The sequence below is a fragment of the Herpailurus yagouaroundi genome, unplaced genomic scaffold, assembly GCF_014898765.1.
Source record: "Herpailurus yagouaroundi ecotype Mexico unplaced genomic scaffold, PumYag 29, whole genome shotgun sequence".
NCBI classification, from domain to species: domain Eukaryota; kingdom Metazoa; phylum Chordata; class Mammalia; order Carnivora; family Felidae; genus Herpailurus; species Herpailurus yagouaroundi.
Window position 1 is genome coordinate 100,193,648 of NW_024412377.1, and position 20,223 is coordinate 100,213,870.

At 38.0% G+C, this 20,223-nt stretch overlaps 2 protein-coding genes across 9 annotated transcripts in view; one reads left to right on the forward strand and one right to left on the reverse strand.

Moving 5' to 3' along the window:
• The window catches only part of POLK (DNA polymerase kappa), a 73,030-nt gene extending 69,209 nt beyond the window's left edge, over positions 1 to 3,821 (reverse strand). For 5 of the 6 annotated variants that reach the window (XM_040450616.1, XM_040450625.1, XM_040450608.1 and 2 more), the window contains exon 1: positions 3,707 to 3,821. The gene's annotated coding sequence lies outside the window, so the exon portion shown is untranslated. Of the gene's footprint in view, positions 1 to 3,274; positions 3,634 to 3,706 lie in introns of those variants that run through there. The other variant, XM_040450580.1, reaches the window with a different exon arrangement.
• CERT1 (ceramide transporter 1) overlaps positions 3,777 to 20,223 on the forward strand; it is a 113,242-nt gene continuing 96,795 nt past the window's right edge. Inside the window, exons 1-3 of one of the 3 annotated variants that reach the window (XM_040450664.1) lie at positions 3,777 to 3,859; positions 4,087 to 4,492; positions 10,359 to 10,493. In XM_040450664.1, the coding sequence (XP_040306598.1) occupies positions 3,777 to 3,859; positions 4,087 to 4,492; positions 10,359 to 10,493 (624 nt within the window). Of the gene's footprint in view, positions 3,860 to 4,019; positions 4,493 to 10,358; positions 10,494 to 20,223 lie in introns of those variants that run through there. The other 2 variants (XM_040450654.1, XM_040450645.1) reach the window with 2 other exon arrangements.

A 20,223-nucleotide genomic window follows, 5' to 3' on the forward strand; every position in this document is an offset into this window, starting at 1 on the left:
CTCAGGTCATGATCTCGCGGTCTGTGAGTTCGAGCCCCGCGTCGGGCTCTGTGCTGGCAGCTCGGAGCCTGGAGCTTGTTTCAGATTCTGTGTCTCCCTCTCTCTCTGACTCTCCCCCGTTCATGCTCTGTCTCTCTCTGTTTCAAAAATAAATAAACGTTAAAAAAAATTTTTTTATATAAAAAAAAAGGACATAGACGCATTTACTACCATAAAAATGAATATCCATTTTGATAAACATGCAAATATCCATTTACAAATGTATTTAACAGCATAATAGTTGGGAATATATATAGTAATAAACAGCAACTAGTTAAAATAATGTCATTTATTAAGTTAGTATAAACATGCATCCAAAATCATGATTATTAAGGATGGCCAGCTAGGATTCACACTCAGGAACTGTCTGCTTGCTCACCCTGAACTAGCATGAATCACCATAGTGGCACAAACTACATGGTTCTTGAACAGTCCTGACAGGAACATTGAGAAGCTAATATGATCAATTAGTATTCAAAACATGAAAAAAAAAATGCATTTAAAGGAACAACCAGTTCTGGTTAAACTGGAAAGGCAAAGAGACTTGAAGAGTAGCTTTTATTTCTAAACTTGCATTTAGGGGACATGCTGAATGTCACAAACACAGTAACAAGTCATAAAAGATCTATCAATTTATATTATTTTATTTATTTATTTTTAAAAAGTTTATTTTGAGAGAGTGCGAGCGAGACAGAGGCGGGGGGTGGGGGGGGAGAGAGAGAGAGAGAGAGAGAGAGAGAGAGAGAGAATGAATCCCACACAGGCTCTGAGCTGTCAGCAGAGTCCAAAGTGGGGTTCGATCTCACCAACTGTGTGTTCATGACGTGAGCGGCAACCAAGAGGCCAGAGGCTTAACAGCTTAACCCACAGAGCCACCCAGGTGCCACTATATTATTTTAAATGTGACAAGATTCTTTACACAACTTACATGATAACTTCGTATAAGGAGATCAGCAAATAAGGACAATCCTTTTTTCTTTAAAATTCCAAATAGCTATTGTTTTAACTTAGCTTTAGAAAACAGGATTAAAAAACAGGATTAGAAAACAGGATTAAAGAAAAGAGTTTGTCATTGCCAGTCTGTCATTTACCTTCTCTTAAATAGTATTCAGCTATTAAAGTTACATGTGTACCTTTCTTACCTTGTTTTCTGTTATAATCTCCTTAAAGGAAAAGCCCCCATGCCCCTCTTTTTTAACTTTTTACTATCTTAAAATCACCCAGTCATAGTATCCTGCACATTGTATGTTTGTTAAATTAAATTATTAACTGGAAGATGGGATATAATACCTGAATTATATTGAATGAATGCCTTATATATGCTGAGCACTATTCTAGGGACTAAAGATAGAAAATAGTTATGAAAAAATGGATGAAAAAAAATTTTAATTCCTGTCCCCACAGAACTCACCTTCTAGTGGAACAAAATAATATATTCAGTCTAATACATCCATTTAAACATTTATCATGTGCTATGCCCTTGAATAGAAATAATATGTTTGGTGTTCAACAATGGGAATTTCATACATGTTAAATGATTTATTTCTCAGAATGCCCCTCTCCCACTCCTATAGTTACAAACAGACTACTACAGTGAAACAATTTCCTACTGAATAAAGTGGGAACCTCAGAGATGTAAGTGATTATGGTTGCAACCACACAAAACTTAGAAATGCCAAAATATGATAAAAAGTTCAGTTTCAATATAAACGTATTCTATGCTCTCATGATTCTAAGTTGCATTATGAAGTAGATTTCTCAAATTCACAATCATTCCCTTAAGACTAATGTCCTTTTAAAACTCAGAGCTTAAGGGGCCTCTGGGTGTCTCAGTCGGTAGAGCAACAGATTCTTAATTTCAGCTCAGGTCATGATCCCAAGGCTGTGGGGTCCGGCTGAGCACTGAGTGTGGAGCCTGCTTGGGATTCCCTCCCTCTCTCTCTCTCTCTCTTCCCCACTTCCCCCCTAGCTCGCCCTCCCTCTCTCTAAAATAAAAATAAACAAAATGAAAATAAAACCTAGAGCTTTAAAGAATCAAATATTACATCTAACCATATGTATTAGGTAATCAAAAGAGAAAACGAAACTTAATTGCTACAGTATTCAAAATTCTAAAGACATAATTTAGTAATTCAATAAAGAGGAAAATATGCTACATGGATTTTTTCTCTTTTGAATGACAACCTTGGGATTTTGTGTTAATTAACAGGTTGTCAAAGTATTTTCTAAAGCGTTATCTCAAGGTTTTATTCATCTGAATGGCTGTTAATAATGATTACTTGATTTTACAATGGAAAAACAATCTGTAACCTATTTACAACAGACTCAGCATCTATAAGCATCAGGCAAATGAAAAGATACCACAGGTCCTTCTCAGACAATTCCTATCATTCTGGTTTTTCCCAAAGATCCCAGTTAGTTGGCCTCTATTCTACCAGAGTTATTTCTGGCCACTGTGCCTTTTCCCCTAGAGACTCAAAATTTCACTCCCATCCTCAGTCCCTGCAGTGCGCAGGTACTCTTAAGGTTTAGTAACGAATTTTGTTGTTGGCAATCATTAGGAAATTGACAAGACGTAAAGAACTGAAGCTACAAAATTAAAGATCTCACAATAAAAATTATCCTTATAATTTATGTAAAAATAGACCAAGATCTATTATATCTTCTTTTGGTCTTCCTAATTCTAGCCTTAGGAAAAAAAAAATTTTTTTTTAAATTTAGAGAGAGAACGCGTGAACAGAGGAAAGGGGCGGGGGGGGGGGGGGAGCGGGAGAGAGAGAGGGAGAGAATGAATCTTGAGTAGGCTCCACCCTCAGTACCAGCCCAACCGAGGAGGAGGGGTGGGTGGCTGGATCCCATAAGCCTGGGATCAATCAGTACCTGAGCCAAAAGCAGGAGGCGGACACTCAACAGACTGAGCCACCCAGGCACCCCTTCAATTCTAGTCCTATTTTGTCTAATCTCTTATTATTCAATAAGACTACTGCATTTTGGGTTTTCTCGTAAAGTTTCTACTATACAACCTTCCCTACGTCTCAGACAGAGATAGGTCCGTAGAGATGGTTAACCTAGCTCTCAGGAAGATACTTATTTAAAACTTAAACTCCAGGCTATCATTTCACATTCTCATTTTACTTTTAAAATTCCACAAACGTCATTTATTCTTTGATATCTTCAACTTACTTTCCACAAAAAGGACACTCTGTAAATCTAATAATGCGAAGTACTTGCTCACGTTAGAAGTGACTGAAAATTCTTCCTTCAAAGGCGGGAAACGTCAAGCGCTAAGTTTAACTTCTCAAGAGCGAGATGAAAGACCGTCAAAATTTGCAGGGGGGTGGGGTTGGCAGAATGAAACCTCTTTCTCACTAGAAAGGTCGCAAACCCCTGGCCCGTGGTTGAAGCAGAAGAGCCCCGTACATCCCCACCCAGGAAAGCGGCTCGATACTCCCCGGCTTCCAGGAAACCGCCATGGAAGGCAGGCCCGGCATCCTCAGCGGAGAGTTATCTCACGTCCGGGCCCGCAACCTCAGCAGGCTCGTCATAAACACTCTAGGCAGAGATAGAATCGTGGCCGAGGAGGTGGGTCACACAACTGTCAAACGAAGCCCTCCCACCGCTCCACCGGTCCCTAAGGATACGAGCCTTGCTGGCGCGGAACACTCACCCGTTACCTCAGGATCGTGACTACAACTCCCATGCGACTGAACGGCCCAAGGAGCAGCGTCTTTCCCAGAATGCAACAGAACGGAGACCCCACCCCTTCTCCTTTCTCCGCTCCTCCCACCTTTCTACCCGGCGTCACCCGGGAGAACCGGAGGTAGGGTGCGGGAGGGGACCTCCAGCCCTCGGCGTGGTTCGTCAGACGTTGGGAGGGGGACGGGGCGGGGAGCAGGGGGAGAATGGGAGGACGAAGGGGAGGGGAAAGGGGAGGGGAGGGTAAATAGTGGGCCAGGCAGGAAGATGGCGGCGGTAGCGGAGGTGTGAGTGGACCCGTGTCTCTGCAACTGGATTTTCTTTCCCCTTCTTTCCTTTTCCTTCTACGAGATTGGCATTGAGGGGGCTGAGTTCGGGTGGTGGCGCCGGGCGCAGCGCAGGGGTCACGGCGACGGCGGCTGCTGACGGCTGGAAGGGCAGGCTTCCTTCGCCGCTTGTCCTCCTTCCCCGGTCCGCTCCGTGTCAGGCGCGGCGGCGGCGGCTCAGCGGCCGGACTTCGTGCTTCCTCCAGCTCCCCCCGGCGCCGGAGCGGGCACTCTTCCCTTCGCCATCTCCCGACCCTTCACCCCGGCTACTGGGCGCCTCCTCCGGCGCAGCTCAGGGAGCGGGGGCCGGTCTCCCGCTCGGCTGTCGCGCCTCCATGTCGGATAACCAGAGCTGGAACTCGTCGGGCTCGGAGGAGGATCCAGAGACGGAGTCCGGGCCGCCTGTGGAGCGCTGCGGAGTCCTCAGCAAGGTGAGCAGCCCGCGCGTCCGAGGGCCTCCTGCTCAGACTTCACCTGCTGTGAGGCAAGCAGCTGAGGGGATGGGGTGGGGTTGGGCGGGAGTGGTGGACTGTCCCGGGGCGGGGGCTGCGGAATGTGCCTGGGTGCGGGGCTGAGTACTGCTGCAGGAGTGCCCGGGCCGGGGTGAGGGTGGGGGTGGGAGGGAGAAGGGGACTGTCCTGCTCGCCTGCCCTGGGGCTCGGCGGCGGTGGCCAAAGACCGGAGAAAACGCGTCCCAGCCCCGAATTCAGTTTGGGAGCGGCATGCGTATCGTGACTTGGGACTCAGAGCGGCATCTGTCCTGGCCATAGGAGCCCGGGTTGGGCAACAGCAGTGTTCGAATGCCTGGGTTTGGGAGCAGTGCAGATCGGACCTCGCAAACGAGGTTAGTTCGGAGATGGAGAGCAGGGTTGGAGGATTCGCTGAACGCGGCTGTGTAGACAGTTGCCGGAGCAACTGGATATGGTGCGGAAAACTGAGGCGGTAAACTATGCCAAGTTAGATACAGTGAGAGATCTCAGGGAAGGTGACTTTTGTACTTTTCCCCTCATCCTATTCCCCAGTTCAGAAAAGAGCTGTCGACTCGGCACGTGATAGGTACAAGAACTAGTCCAAGTAACTTGGAACAAGTCAGAATAGAGGCCAACCTTTATTTAGTCCAGGAAGAACACTGTTAATAATAAAATATTATTGCAGTCAAAGGGCCAGAGTAAGGAAAACACATCTTACCTTTCCTGAACATTTTAAATACCGTCTTTCAAAATTTTAGCAAAGCATATAGTTGTAGGACTGTAAGGCCAGTTAATTAAATTCGATCAGGCCCTTTTTGAGATGTTTGATTTTTTTCTTTTGGTAATATATGGGTGTTTGCTTGTTTATTCGTTCAAAGTTTTGCCTAATAAGATGCATATTGCCTTTATTACTTCCTTCTCTCTTCCTGTTAAAGTTTTAGAAATGGCCAGTCCCTCAGCAAGCTGGTCATAAGATACAAGATCATGTGCAGCCTACTGGCTATTAAGAAACCATGCTGCTTCCAGTATACATACTTTGGCTAAGCATTTGGACATTTCTGTGGACTTGTTTCATATTAGGTTTTTCTGTTGTCTTTAGAAGGCTGATGAGAAAGGCCTTAGGTAAGACAGGAGTCTGTCAGAACTAAGACTTGCCAAGTGTTAACTTTTATTTACATAGAAAAGTCATGATGTGTGTTGATATGTGATCATTGGAATTTCAGTGAAAGGCTTTCATTAAAGTGAACCTCCCTAGGGTTTCTTTAGATTAAATGTATCTCGTAATTTAGGAATCTCTCGAACACATTGTGTAGTAGATACACATTTTCAGGTGGAATTTCAGAAGGAATTTGCTTCTCAATTCTGGTAGATTCATCACTTTTCCCATTAAATGAGAAGCAGACTTCCAAATTAGTGCTCTAGTAGTGGTATTTTATAAAACAGGCTGAACTTTTGACCTATTTGATACCACTATTTTGGGGGGGCGGGAGTAGTGACTGGTGAAAAGAGTCCCCAGTACTCTGAGTATTCACTATATACAGAGCAGTATAGTACACATACCTTATGACAAAAAATGGAAGAGTATCTCTTTGATACTTAAATATGGACAAATGTATTTTTTTATCACTTCTCTGGTACGTAAATAACTTTGGTATTGCTGTATATGTAGTATTAGCAGGAATATAGTTTTTGGTATTTTTGTTAACAGCTATGAAGGAAATTTCCCTGAAATTTAGTATATGGTTGTATAAAATGATTTCTGGAAGCTTTTTAATCAGGAGTATTTTATATTGAATACATGTTTTAAAATGTAAAGTACTTCTATATTTTGTTCCGTTTGTATTCACTTGGTAATTTGCACAAGAGTTAGATAGAACTCAGCAACTGTTCTTTTCCTTCAATTGAATAATGTAGGTAAGTCTCTAATTTGTATTGTTTCTTCCCTTCCAAAATTGAGTGGATTTGGAATGGACAGAGGGGATAAACTTATATTAGAAATATACCGGTCCTGGGGTGCCTGGGTGGCTCCGTCATTTGAGCGTCCGACATCTGCTCAGGTCATGATCTCATGGTTTGTGAGTACGAGCCCCACGTCAGGCTCTGTGCTGACAGCTCAGAGCCTGGAGCCTCTTCAAATTCTGTGTCTTTCTCTCTCTCTCTCTGCCCCTCCCCCACTTGTGCTCTCTCTCTGTCTCTAAAAAAGAAATAAATAAATGTAAAAAAAATTTTTTTTAAAGCAATATACTGGTCCTGGGGTGCCTGAGTGGCTCAGTCGGTTTAGTGTCTGACTTGGGCTTAGGTCATGATCTCACAGTCTGTGGGTTTAAGCCCCATGTCAGGCTCTGTGCTGACAGCTCAGAGCCTGGAGCCTGCTTCAGATTCTGTGTCACCCTCTCTCTGCTCTTCCCCCACTCATGCTCTGTCTCTCTGTGTCTCTCAAAAATAAATAAATATTTTAATGGGGCGCCTGGGTAGCGCAGTCGGTTAAGCGTCCGACTTCAGCCAGGTCACGATCTCGCGGTCCGTGAGTTCGAGCCCCGCGTCGGGCTCTGGGCTGATGGCTCAGAGCCTGGAGCCTGTTTCCGATTCTGTGTCTCCCTCTCTCTCTGCCCCTCCACCGTTCATGCTCTGTCTCTCTCTGTCCCAAAAATAAATAAACGTTGAAAAAAAAATTTAAAAAAATAAATAAATAAATATTTTTAAAAATTTTAAGAAAAGATATATACCAGTCCAAAGTTTTATTTTGTATATGGTAATTTAAAATACATGGAAATACCTATGAAGCATATTTTCTGTAGAATCACTCCTTAAGCACATAGGTTCCAAAAATACTGGATAGACAATAATTCTAGGTGGTTATAACAATATCAGGGTGGATCATTGATGAGAAAAGATTCATGCCTTAGTGGGAATTGAGAGCAACTAAGCCTGGATAAAATAAATCTCATCTAACTTATTATGAATTCTCTCAATCCTTCAAGGTTTACCTTATCTTCTATTTCCCCACATACCAAACTGTTGGCTGAAATTCTATCCACCTTTAGAGTTTATCTCAAAAACTATTTTTACCATGAAGCCTTTCTTTATTTTGCCAACCATTTCAGATCTCCTTACCTTGGGTTCCCATAGTTATTTTATTTGTAACTTGTTCTGACTCTTACTGTAAATGATTTTTTTTTTCCTCTTGAAATTGTGCTTGCTGAACTCTTGGGAACAGAAATCTTTGATTCTTCTGCTGTGTCTAGCATATTGCTTTGTCTTTGTTAGTTGGGGAAGAGTGAGGAGACGTTATGAGAAACCAAAACTCTACCTTCTAGTTGTGATAGTAGGAGCTAACATTTACTGAGTAAAGGGGCCTGAAGCTTATGTAATTTAATGGGTCCTCTATAAAAAAAAGTATAAAATTATGGTACACAATTGCTGGGGCCCATTCTGTCACTCTGGAAGAGGTCTGTTCTAGTGAACTGCACTGAAGCTACTGAAGCTTAAGCTTCATTAGCTCTGCATAACTCTGTCTCCAACTGAGAAAATACTTTGTGCCTGGCAGTATTCTAAGTCTATTCTTGTTTAATCTTGACAACTTTAAGAGGTAAAGTTTGACAAAGAAACAGTAAGCAATTTGACCACAGTCACACAGTTACCAGCCCTCTGAGGGGCAGTAAGTGGAATGAGGCAGCGTTAAGGTATGCCAGTCTAAATAATTTGTATTACAGACAATGGGGAGTTGTCCACATAAGTTTTGGAGCTAGAGGTTCATTGAGATTAATATGTGAGATAAGTAAGCCTATGTGCATAATAAGTAAAATTATGTAAGTTATGAAATAAAATGCAGAAGATATTAGAGGTAAGGTTCTTAAGCCTTTCTAAGAGCCTAGTAACCTGATAATCATTGTATTAATTGAAAATAGAGAAGAAGAGCCAAATGTAAGGGTTTTATATGAAGGAAAGATGAATAGGAGTTGATGACAGGCTATAGACATTGACAAGGAACAGTATCTGTTAAAACTGTAGTGGAGGCATTCATGATTTTTTTTAGCCATTCAAATAATAGGGAAAGGAACTAAAGCACAGAGAAGTTAAATAACTTGTCAAAACTCATCACACAACTAATAGAATCTATCTGATTTTGTATATTCTGTTCTGTCCACATAGTACAGGAGCACTGAGCCAGGTTTGAATATGAATCAGGTTGCACAAATACCAGTATAGCCAAGGAAATAGAAACATAAGGAGGAAAATGTACCTTATAAGAGGAGATGAATTCAATTTTACATGTAACCATCATTATTTCAACTCATTGTGTAATTTAATGGTAAGTCACAGGGAATTAGAAATAAGGAAATGGTGATTAGAGAGCTCAGAGGAGAGAATGTATTAAATTGCCAACATAGATAAGCTCTTAGGGAGGAGTTGTAAAGATGAACCTTAGAAGATTTAAGAGCTGCAATGTCTCAAACATATTGAGTAGGAAATAGAAAAGTAAAGATTTCTCAATGGGTAAAGAGCCTGAGCCAATGCAATATATTTTTAACAATCCATTTTGAATTAGTTTTTGGCAGATAGTTTTGGAATTAGATAGTTTTTGGAATTGTCTTTACATACATAAAACCCCCAGAGCATTAAAATATGCAAAATCAAGAATTCCCATAGAGGTTACATTTCCGCCTTTGCAAGATTATTGATTGTGATCTGTACTGTGCATCAAGACTTTAGCAACACAGAAACCATTTGTAGGTACTAGAAACTGATAATCCAAGTATGTTTTTGAAAACTAGTTTTTTTAATACACAATATATTATTACTCTTGAATTTAAAAAGTAGATATTCAGAGAAACTTGGAAAATGAATGAACTTTTAAATATGTAGCATTGAGTTCTGTGGGGGAAACAGTAGAGTTGATACAGACTTTTAAAGATTAATGATCTTGTATTTTTACTTTGATGTGGTCATAAATATCATATATGTTCATATATTAGTAACTTACAACCAAAGTAGAATTTGGCCATGATTAGCTTAATACTTCTGTTGATTTACAAAGCTTCATGCAGTACTTGGTGTAAGAGAATGAGAGGCTACATAACCAGACTTTTCTGTTGAATATGTTAATTATGGCAGGGACAAAACAATCCAGGTCTCATGAAGTTGCTGAGGAGGGGAGGATGAAGCACACAAATGAAGAGCAGAATTTTTAACTGAAACAGTTTTATTCCTCAAATATTAAATGGAAGAGAATACAATATTTATTTGTAATTTTGTAAAAATTACTGAAAATCATATGTAGAAAATCTCAACTTTTCACTGTCTACAATCATTTTTTTAAACGTTTATTATTTTTGAGAGACAGAGCATAAGAGGGGGAGACCACACACACACACACACACACACACACACACACAGAATCTGAAACAGGCTTTAGGCTCTGAGCTGTCAGCACAGAATATCCTGTTTTATGAAGTGCCAGTTCGTCTTTTGGCAATTTTTTAAAAGTTTAGTTGAGAAAGAGAGCACGTGAGTGGGGAAGGGGCAGAAAGAGGGAGGAGAGAGAGAGAGAGAGAGAGAAAGAGAGAATCCCAAGCAGGCTCTGCAGAGAACCCAACACGGGGCTTGAACTCATGGATCGCCGGAGATCATGACCTGAGCTGAGGTCTGACACTTACCTGACTGAGCCACCCAGGTGCCCCATAATCATTTTGTTTATAATTAAGTTAGAGCTTTTCACATTTTGGTTTTAAATTAGATTGTTTGTTTCAGAAAGTTTGGATTTCTAAAATACTGACTTTTATATTTTGTTTTTCTTTTCCCTTGCACCCCATCCCCTTACCTCTAGTGGACAAACTACATTCATGGGTGGCAGGATCGTTGGGTAGTTTTGAAAAATAATACTCTGAGTTACTACAAATCTGAAGATGAGACAGAGTACGGCTGCAGAGGATCCATCTGTCTTAGCAAGGCTGTCATCACAGTAAGTTCCTATTCTTCATTCAACAAGTATTTATTGAGCATCAGCTATACACTAGGAACTTGTTTAGGTCCTAGGGATATATCTGTGAACAAAACAAGTAAAGATCTTTGCCTCTGTGGAGCACAAAGTCTAATACTTGTTTCCATAAAGTTATTTTACAGTGTTTATTACTAGATACTATTACTTTATAAAGATGGGTACTATATATCTAGTTGTTACAGCAAGCCCTTAAACAAGGGATGCAGAAAAAAGAACATTTGAAGACTTCATATCTGATGAGATAATGACAATTACATGGTAGGTTATTGAAGAAGGTAAAGCAGAAAACTAAAAAAAAAATGTATCTTAACATTTTAAAATTTTAACTTAAAATATGCAAATTTATATGCATTTGCCAGCTTTTTGATGTAATGCTAACACCATCTCCTCAAATGTGAAATTGAGAGGAGTGCTTGTAAATATATCCATAATGCATGATTTGCAATTTCCAGTTTTGATTTCTCTAAAGTGAGATAAATGCTTAAAGATAGTTTTGAAAGACCTAAGTATAGGATCTTCTGACTTTTTTATGTTTTCCTTAATATTTTACAGATGTCTCACCTTTGTCTAATTCAATACCTTTTTAAAGAATGACTCACCTTTATTGAGTCATTCTACTTAGTTTGCATTCAACTTAGTTTACATAGAAACAACCCTCTTTTTGCCCTTGTATTCCATAGACTTACCTAATATTAATTAAGTTATGCAAGGATCACAAGTAAACTGGCATAAACAGGTTTGAGAACAACCAACTGATTTGTTAAACATAACTCAACCTGTGAGATCAGAAGTGCCTAAATATATTAAAAATAGCTTACAAGTTGAGAGTAGTCAGTATGCCATTATTTAATAAAAGTAAAAAAAAAAGTGTTGGCTAAAACAGGTCTGTTAAATGGAGGTCAGTTAAGGGAACTGTTGTCTTAAAATCCAGAAATGGGTATGTTAAAACTTAATGATAGATTATACTGATACTTTCAAAGAGAATTCACATTATGATAAAATTTATATTGCTTGTAGAAATAAAAAGTATACTTTGAATCTGTGTCGATTTCTAAATCTGACTCAGGTATGTATATGTTACACATTTAAGGGAAACCCTACAGTTTTTTTCTGGGTTTTTTTGGTACATTCTGCCCCTCATATATGTTCAAAGTTTGAAAACAAACTTAGTTGAGTGTTAAGTGGGAAAAACCTATAGAGGAATTGTTTGTAAGTATTAAGAATGAAACTACTACTCTCCATTTTTAGGGACAATTTTAAAGAAATATTTTGAACATATAAAAGCTCAGTATTTATTTTGACTTGTATGTTGTACATCATGGTGTATTTTGAAGTTGTTTCTAGTTTTGTATTTTGGGGTTTTATTTCCCTTGAGATAGATTATTGTATATGCTAGAGGACAGAACAGTGGATTACAATCTTGAAATGTCCTTCCTCCAGTCTTCCTATCCTTCCTTCTTTTGTATCTTGTCAGATGCTTATTAGCTACTACACTTTGAAAATAAGCTGTTGGTTGATGTGAAAATGGGGAGGAATGAAACTTTATCTTTATTGTTTACTAAATAGTAGTATTCCTAGAGTACTACGCTTGTTTCTGTAGAGTTAAATATAGTTTTGAGTTATGAACTATAGTAATAGTGTGTGGCTTATTGAAGGAAAAAAAATTTTAGTAAATAATTACATTGCATCTCAGAAAAAAAAAAAAACCCTGTTCTTTGTAGTTTTTGTTTTTGTTCTTTGTAGTTTTGTTGTTGTTTTTGTTATACCTATATTTGCCTACAGATCTTTCATTGTGGTATAGGGTCAAAGAAATGGGTGGGAAAATGAAACAATTTGAAAGAGATGAGGAAGGAATCTAGTGGTGTTCACTAAGCTAAATAGTGGTAGGGAAGGTTAAAAAGATGAATGAGGCAGCAAATTCTGAGTGGTAGTCTTAGAGACCGTGAAACAAGTGGTAAGGAGAAACACAAGCATTTATATTCCTGAACTCCTTCAACTTTCAGTCTTTTCCTTGACTGTGGGTTCACAGGTTCACTGTTCCATATATCAAGGAAGTTATAAAATACAACTGAATTCTATGAGTTTCTGACAATGAAGTTTACAAATAGAACATGTACTTGAGTTAAATAACAAAAATGTAATACTAATTGTCTCTGTTAAATAGGTATCCTTTGCTTTTCTTAAATATGGGCTATGATATATATCACTTCACCTCTGAAGACAAAAAATAAATGGCAGTGTTGAATTTGCTCACATGGCATCTTATAAAATAGACAGTATTCATATGTGGAGAAATCTGGACTTGAATCGTGACTTTGCTGTAACCTTAACATACTACTTATTGTTGAACCTACTATCTGAGCCCACCTTTTCTGATAGAACCTAATTTATTGTTAAATTCGCTCTTATTTTAGTTTAACAATTAAGTCATTCTTAATTATTTTAATCATGTTCTTTAGCTTTGTGATAATGAATTGAGTGAAATACTTTCAAGGAACAAAATATTTCCTGGGAGAATTTGTTACTTGGAAAAAATTAATGTGAAGGGATTGAAAGCAGTGGGTAAGAAGAAAAGCAATACTTTTTTCACTTTATGAAAAATGAACTATCTGTATGTAGAGTAAATGATTATAGAAAGATAAAGTTGAATTTCAGAATTATAATAGTTTATTTATAATTTATTTGCTTAAGATCCAGTCTGTGCTACAAAACTAGCCATGGTAGGTGTTCAGTATATGTTAATTGTATTTCTTCAATCAAAAACAATGTTTATGGAATATTTAAACTGTTCTTTATTTTTAAAGTTCTGTTTTTAAATAAAACACTCCTGATAAAAAGATGTAATCTGTGGCATGAAAAAGTGAATGTTTCTCTTTGTTCTTAGTCCTGCACTCAAGGAATAAAGTTAAATTTCTGGTGTTTTCTTCCAATAATTTGTATGCCCATACAAGCGTTTGTATGTTTATGTCCTTCATTTTTATTTACACAAATAGTATCATACTAAATCTATTGTTCTTTACCTTATTTTCTTTTAGTATGACTTGGACGTGTTTACTACATTCTGTTGAATTGTATGGATGTACCATATCTTGTTTATATGCCTCCTCCCTTTTTTTGGACATGTAGAACATATCTGATTTTTTACTGAATGACTATTGTAGGAACAAACTTATTTTAAAATTTCTTTATAGTTACTGTCAAATGGCTCTTTCAAAAGAGTACCACTTTTCACTCTTACCAATAATGTATGAGTGTCTCTATTTCCCCATACCCTGAAGTATTGAGGAAGTTAGGTTTTGGCAAATGTTAAAATATTTGTCAATCTACTAGATAAAAATAGTACCTTAATATTTTATTTTATTTTTAAAATTTTTTTTCAATGTTTTTTATTTATTTTTGGGACAGAGAGAGACAGAGCATGAACGGGGGAGGGGCAGAGAGAGAGGGAGACACAGAATCGGAAACAGGCTCCAGGCTCCGAGCCATCAGCCCAGAGCCTGACGCGGGGCTCGAACTCCCGGACCGCAGGATCGTGACCTGGCTGAAGTCGGACACTTAACCGACTGCTCCACCCAGGCGCCCCATATTTTAAATTGCATTTTCTATTTATGAGATTGAGTACTTTGTATGTTTATAGCTCATTTATATTTCTTTTTCCTCTTCCAATCATTTATTCATCTCTTGTTCTCTTTTTTCCTTATTGATTTATAGAAGCTCTTGATAACATGATAATTGGCCATTTATCATATTTGTTGCAAATATTTTCCCCAATTTGTCATTTGTTTATTCTTACCTTGTTTTATAGTCTTCTATAGCCTTACAGAAATTATAATTTTTTACATACTCTTACTGACCTTTCCTTTATGGCTTCTGCATTTAGTTATGTTTAGATAGGTATTTCCTACTTCAGAGACTATATACAATATAATATGTAATTATATTTTCATGTAAAATTTATATTTGAGTTTTATTCTTGTGGGAGTTATTTTAAGCCTAAAGAGTGATAGGGGAATTTAGCTTTTTTATTTTTCTTCAAATGACTATGTATTCTAATGCCATTAATTGAATAATTCACCTTTTCTCCACTGGATTGAAATGTCACCTTCACTATAAATTCCAGCAGCAAATCCATGTGTATTTGCAGTTGTTTCTACACTCTCTTCTGTTCACTTGATTTGTGTATTCCTTCTCTTTGTACCATGTTTAAAATTATAATACTAATAGTTTGTCAACCAACAATTCTGATCCTTTCATGAAGATAAAAGAAGTGGTTTGTTTGTATTTACTGAGATAAGATATTTTGGGAATTAGGTAGGTAGAGATATTTGGTATAACAGAAATAGTAATGTCTTTAGAATTAGTTTGCCTAGGGTCTGTAGTCCCAGGTCTCACCTTAGGTATTTGCCTTTGTGTACCTGAAACTTTGTAGAACTTCTTTAATTACCCAATGAATGAAATTCCTATTACTCTTAGAGGTTGGTTATACGTAAGTTTATCCACCAATTTTATGGTTTAATATTTTCAGAAGGAAAACTGAAAGATAGTGAAAATGTTTATGGTTAGATTTTTAAAAATTAAAGCCAAATAGTTCTTAGGTATATAGGGTTGGAGGAGAAGTTGAAAGATTCTGGCAGAATTAAAGAAGCCAATAGAGATGTAAAAGCAAGGGAAGGAAGTGTTCAAAATGTAAGAAAACTATAAAACTAAACAAAAAATTTTAAGTGTTAAAGAGTAATTAGATCTAAAAAGTTTTTTTTAATGTTTACTTATTTATTTATTTTGAGAGAGAGAAAGAGAATATGCATGTACCAGTGGAGGAGGGGCAGAGAGAGAGAGGGAGAAAGAGAATCCCAAGCAGGCTCCATGCTCCACACAGAGCCCAGTACAGGCCTCGATCTCATGACAGCAAGATTGCAACCTGAGCCAGCATCAAGAGTTGGACGCTTAACTGACTGAGCCACCCAGACTCCCCAAAAATTATAAAATAAGAAATTATGATACAGAATACTGTTCAGCAAATTAGATATCACCAAAGATGAGTAGTGCCATAAACAATCATTCATTATACAAGGAACTCCAGATTAGTGAGAAATTAAGAAGTTGGCTTTTTATCAACTGTGTAATTTTGCTACATTGAACTGGTGGAAAGAGGAGGGTGTATGCAAGTATAAGCACGGGATAAGATATTAGTTGATAATTCTCATTCTAAGAACACTCACGTCTGAATTTCTAAAAGAAATTAGAATCTTAGATTATTAAGATAATAATAAGATATAAGATAATATAAGATAATAAGCTATTCAGTTCATTTGGAAATACTATCTTCTATCTTTAGATAACGAGTGTAACTCATATAATGTAACTCAAATAATTCAAATGTAATAGGAAATATTTAAAATGTTTGGTAAAAGGTTTTTGTAAGAAAAATATAAAAAAAGTATATCTATTGAAATGTAGGCCCCAAAATGTCAAAATAATTTGCTCAGAATTATATAATTACAGAATGTAATTTGTTTGCTAGGGTTAGCATAACAGAGTACCACAAACTGTGTGGCTTAAACAACAGATTTATTGTTTGACAGTTCTGGAGACTAGAAGTTGGATCAAGGTGTTATCAGGGTGGGTTCCTTCTGTTGCTTTTGCTTGTTTGTTGGCTATCTGGCATTCTGTTTCTTGTAGATGCAATTCTCCCATGTTTGCTTTTATGTTCACATAGTGTTCTCTCTTTGGGCTTATTCATGTCCAGATTTCCCCTTTTTATAAGGACACCAGTCATAATGAATTAGGGGCCTAGTCTACTCCAGTGTGACATCATCCTAACTAATTACATCTCTGCTACCCTGTTTCTAAGTAAAGTTAATTTCTAAGGTATGCAGGCCTCAGCATACATTTCAAGCACACAATTCAACCCATAATACAAAATAATCTGAATTAAAACTGTAACACAAGTCTCCTGATTCCCATCCGGTGTTATTGTATCACATGTCATGACATAGGAAAAAATGTATATGTGATGCATTTTATTTTGTGTAAGACTTGCAGGAACATGCCTGTTAAATATTTATAAAGTAGCTCTTTAAATTTGTGACTTAGTATTAATGCCTTCTCTTAAATCTCTATAATAAATATAGTCTGTATTTTAGCCTTGAAGTTTCCATAAAGCAAGAAATATACAAAATTTTCTAGATTTCCGTGCTTAAAACAGCAAGGGGCTTGTTTTCCTAATTTTCCTGAAGGTCTTTTAAGCTTCACATACACCAGTTTTTATTTAGTATTTTTATTTACCATTATATCTTTTTATTTTTAATGTTTATTTTATTTTTGAGAGAGACAGAGCGCAAGCTGGGGAGGGGCAGAGAGAGAGAGAGAGAGACAGACAGATAAAGCAGGCTGCAGGCTCCGACCTGGCAGCACAGAGCTTGACATGGGGCTTGAACTCACAAACTGCGAGATCATGACCTGAGCCAAAGTCAGACGCTTAGCCAACTGAGCCACCCAGGTGCCTATTTAGCATTATATCTGAATTTCCAAAATGCTTAACATACCATTCATGGTCTCTGAAGTCACACCAGGGTTTACATTTGGCTCTTCTTACCACCAAAGTTACCTTCGGGTAGGTTACTGAATTGCTCTGAGTTTGATCTTCCTTACCTGATTAAAGATGAAGGGGGATAAGATCTAACTATGGGATGATTATGTGTATTAAACAAAATAACATAAAGGTGCTTGTCCAGTCTTGGCATAAAGAAGGCACCCAGATTTCTTTAAGTTTACTTTGTGAGATACTTATATTTAAAAGAAAGTCTGCAGTTAAAAAAAAAAAAAAAAAAGGAAAAGGAGAATCTGGCAAAGCCTTTATTAAGGGAGAAAAAGATGCAGGTGACTTATTTGAGTCAAGATATGTTTCACCTCCTATTTCAACATATTCTCATGCATTTCCTATGACCACTTTTCTTCCACCTACTGGCTCGCTCTTTCTCTGTCTCTTCCTTTCTGTCTTTCTATAATACATATATATAAACACGTTAAGTTTTTATATGCTTTCTGCATGTTCCTGACAGACTTTTTTCCCCTTGTTCTATTGATTATTGTTTTTTTAAGTCTTGTCATGCCTTCTTAAAACTCAGATTTATTGAGGTATAATTTGCATCCAGTAAAATTCACCCCTTTTACGTATACAGTTATAGCTTTCATCAATGTATACAGTCATGTAATCACTATTACAATCAGGATATAGACAGTTTCCATCACCTCAGAAAGTTCTCTCCTACCCCTTTGTAGTCCATAGACTCCTCATCCCCACCCTCTGGAAATCACTGCTCTTGTAGTTTGGGCTTTCCCGGAATATTATATAAATGGGATCATACAGTAAGTATAAAGCTTTTGGTGTTTGTTTTTTTTACCATAATGCTATTGAGAGTCATCCATGCTGTTGCATGTATCCCTAACTTGTTCCTTTGTATTATTGAGTACTATTCCACTATGTAGATGCACACAGTTAATTATCCATTCACCACTGAGGGATATGTGTTTGTATCCAGATTTGGACTGCTATAAGCAGGCTGCTGTAAATATTCACTATTCACTATGCAGCGGTTTGTGTAAATATTTGCTTTTATTTCTCTTGGGTAGAAAACTGAGAATGGGATTGCTGGGTCATATGGTTAAGTGTATGTTTAACTCTAAAAGAAACTGCCAAACTGTTTTTCAAAGTGGCAGTACCATTTTATATTCCTACCCAGAATGCATGTGAATTCCAGTTGCTGAACATTTTTGTTGGCACTTATTTTTTACTTTTTGTTTTTTTATTTTAACCATTCTAGTAGCTATGTAGTGATACCTCATTGTGGTTTCAACTTGCATTTTCATAATTGATGTTTTACATCTTTTCATCTGCTTGTTACTTGTATCTCTGGTGATATGTACATTCAGTCTTTTGTTTCTGTTTGTCTCCTTTTCAATTACTTGTTTATTTATTTATTTAGAGAGGGAGAGAAAGAATGAGTGGGGGAGGGGCAGAAAGAAAGGGGGAGAGAGAGAGAGAATCCCAAGCAGGCTCCACAATATCAGTGCAGACCCCCACGTGGGACTCAAACTCATGAACCATGAAATCATGACCTGAGCTGAAATCAAGAGTGAGACAGTTAACTGACTGAACCACCCAGGTGCCCTCTGTTTGTCTTAATATTAAGTTTTGAAAGTTCTTTAAGTTTACCAAATACCATAACTTTTATCAGACATAGGGTTTTTTTTTTCAGACATGTATTTGGCAAATATCTTCTCCTAGCCTAACAGACTGATTTTTGTCACTATCATCAGAAAATAAATCACATTTAAAATATATTTAAATGTAGGACGCCTGGGTGGCTCAGTCACTTCAGCATCCAATTCTTATATATTTTTTTGATGTTTATTGTTTACTTTTTAGAGAGAGAGGCAGAATGCAACCAGGAAATGGGCAGAGAGAGAGGGAGACACAGAATCTGAAATAGGTTCCAGGCTCTGAGCTGTCAGCACAGAACCCATTGTGGGGCTCAAACTCATAAACCATGAGATTGTGACCTGAGCAAAATCAGATGCTTAACTGAGTGAGCCACCCAGGTGCCCCAAGCGTCCAGCTCTTGATTTCATCTCAGGTCACGATCCCAGGATCATGGGATTGATCCCCACATTGAGCTCTGTGCTGAGTGTAGAGCCTGCTCAAGATTGTGTCTGTCTCCCTCTGCCCTTCTCCCCTGCTCTCCCTCTTGCTCTATTTCTAAAATAATCATATTTGAATGTATATTTTGCTGACTTTTTTTTTTTAATGTTTATTTATATTTGAGAGAGAGAGAGACTGAGAGTGAACAGGAGAGGGGCAGAGAAAGAGGGAGACACAGAACTCGAATGGGTTCCAGGCTCTGCACCGTCAGCACAGAGCCTTGTACGGGACTCAAACTCACAAACCATGAGATCATGACCTGAGCCGAAGTCGGACACTTGACCAACTGAGCCACCCAGGTCCCCCTATTTTGCTGACTTTTTGCTCTGATTTCTTAGGAGCCCTTGAAGGCTATCTATTTCCCAGTATAATTTACAAAGATGTTGGCCCTATTATTAGATATTAGATACATTATTTGTACAGAGGTGATATTTCTCTCTTTTTTTTTTTTATTTTTATTTGTTAGTTTGAGTGTACAGGGGTGCACTGTTGCTTAATTAAATTGAGAAAGCTTTAGGGGTGCCTGAGTGGCTCAGTCGGTTGAGCGTCCGACTTCAGCTCAGGTCACGATCTCACGGTTCGTGAGTTTGAGCCCCGCGTCGGGCTCTGGGCTGATGGCTCAGAGCCTGGAGCCTGCTTCTGATTCTGTGTCTCCCTCTCTCTCTGCCCCTCCCCCATTCATGCTCTGTCTCTCTCTGTCTCAAAAATAAATAAACATTAAAAAAAAATTTTTTTTTTTTTTAAATTGAGAAAGCTTTAGTTTTCAAATTACCTGCTTACACCTCATCATGTAGTGAATTCACTGGTACTGCCGTTGAGCTGCTTCTTGGGAGTGAGTACTGTGTAGGCTTGACTTTTGTTGTTTCTTCACTGAAGGAAGAAGACCATGGCTGATAAAGAATGAGATGTTCTCTTGGTCACCACATTACAGAATATATATTCTGCAAAAATTATTTCTTTTAAAAATATACTTAATCACTTAAAAAAGAA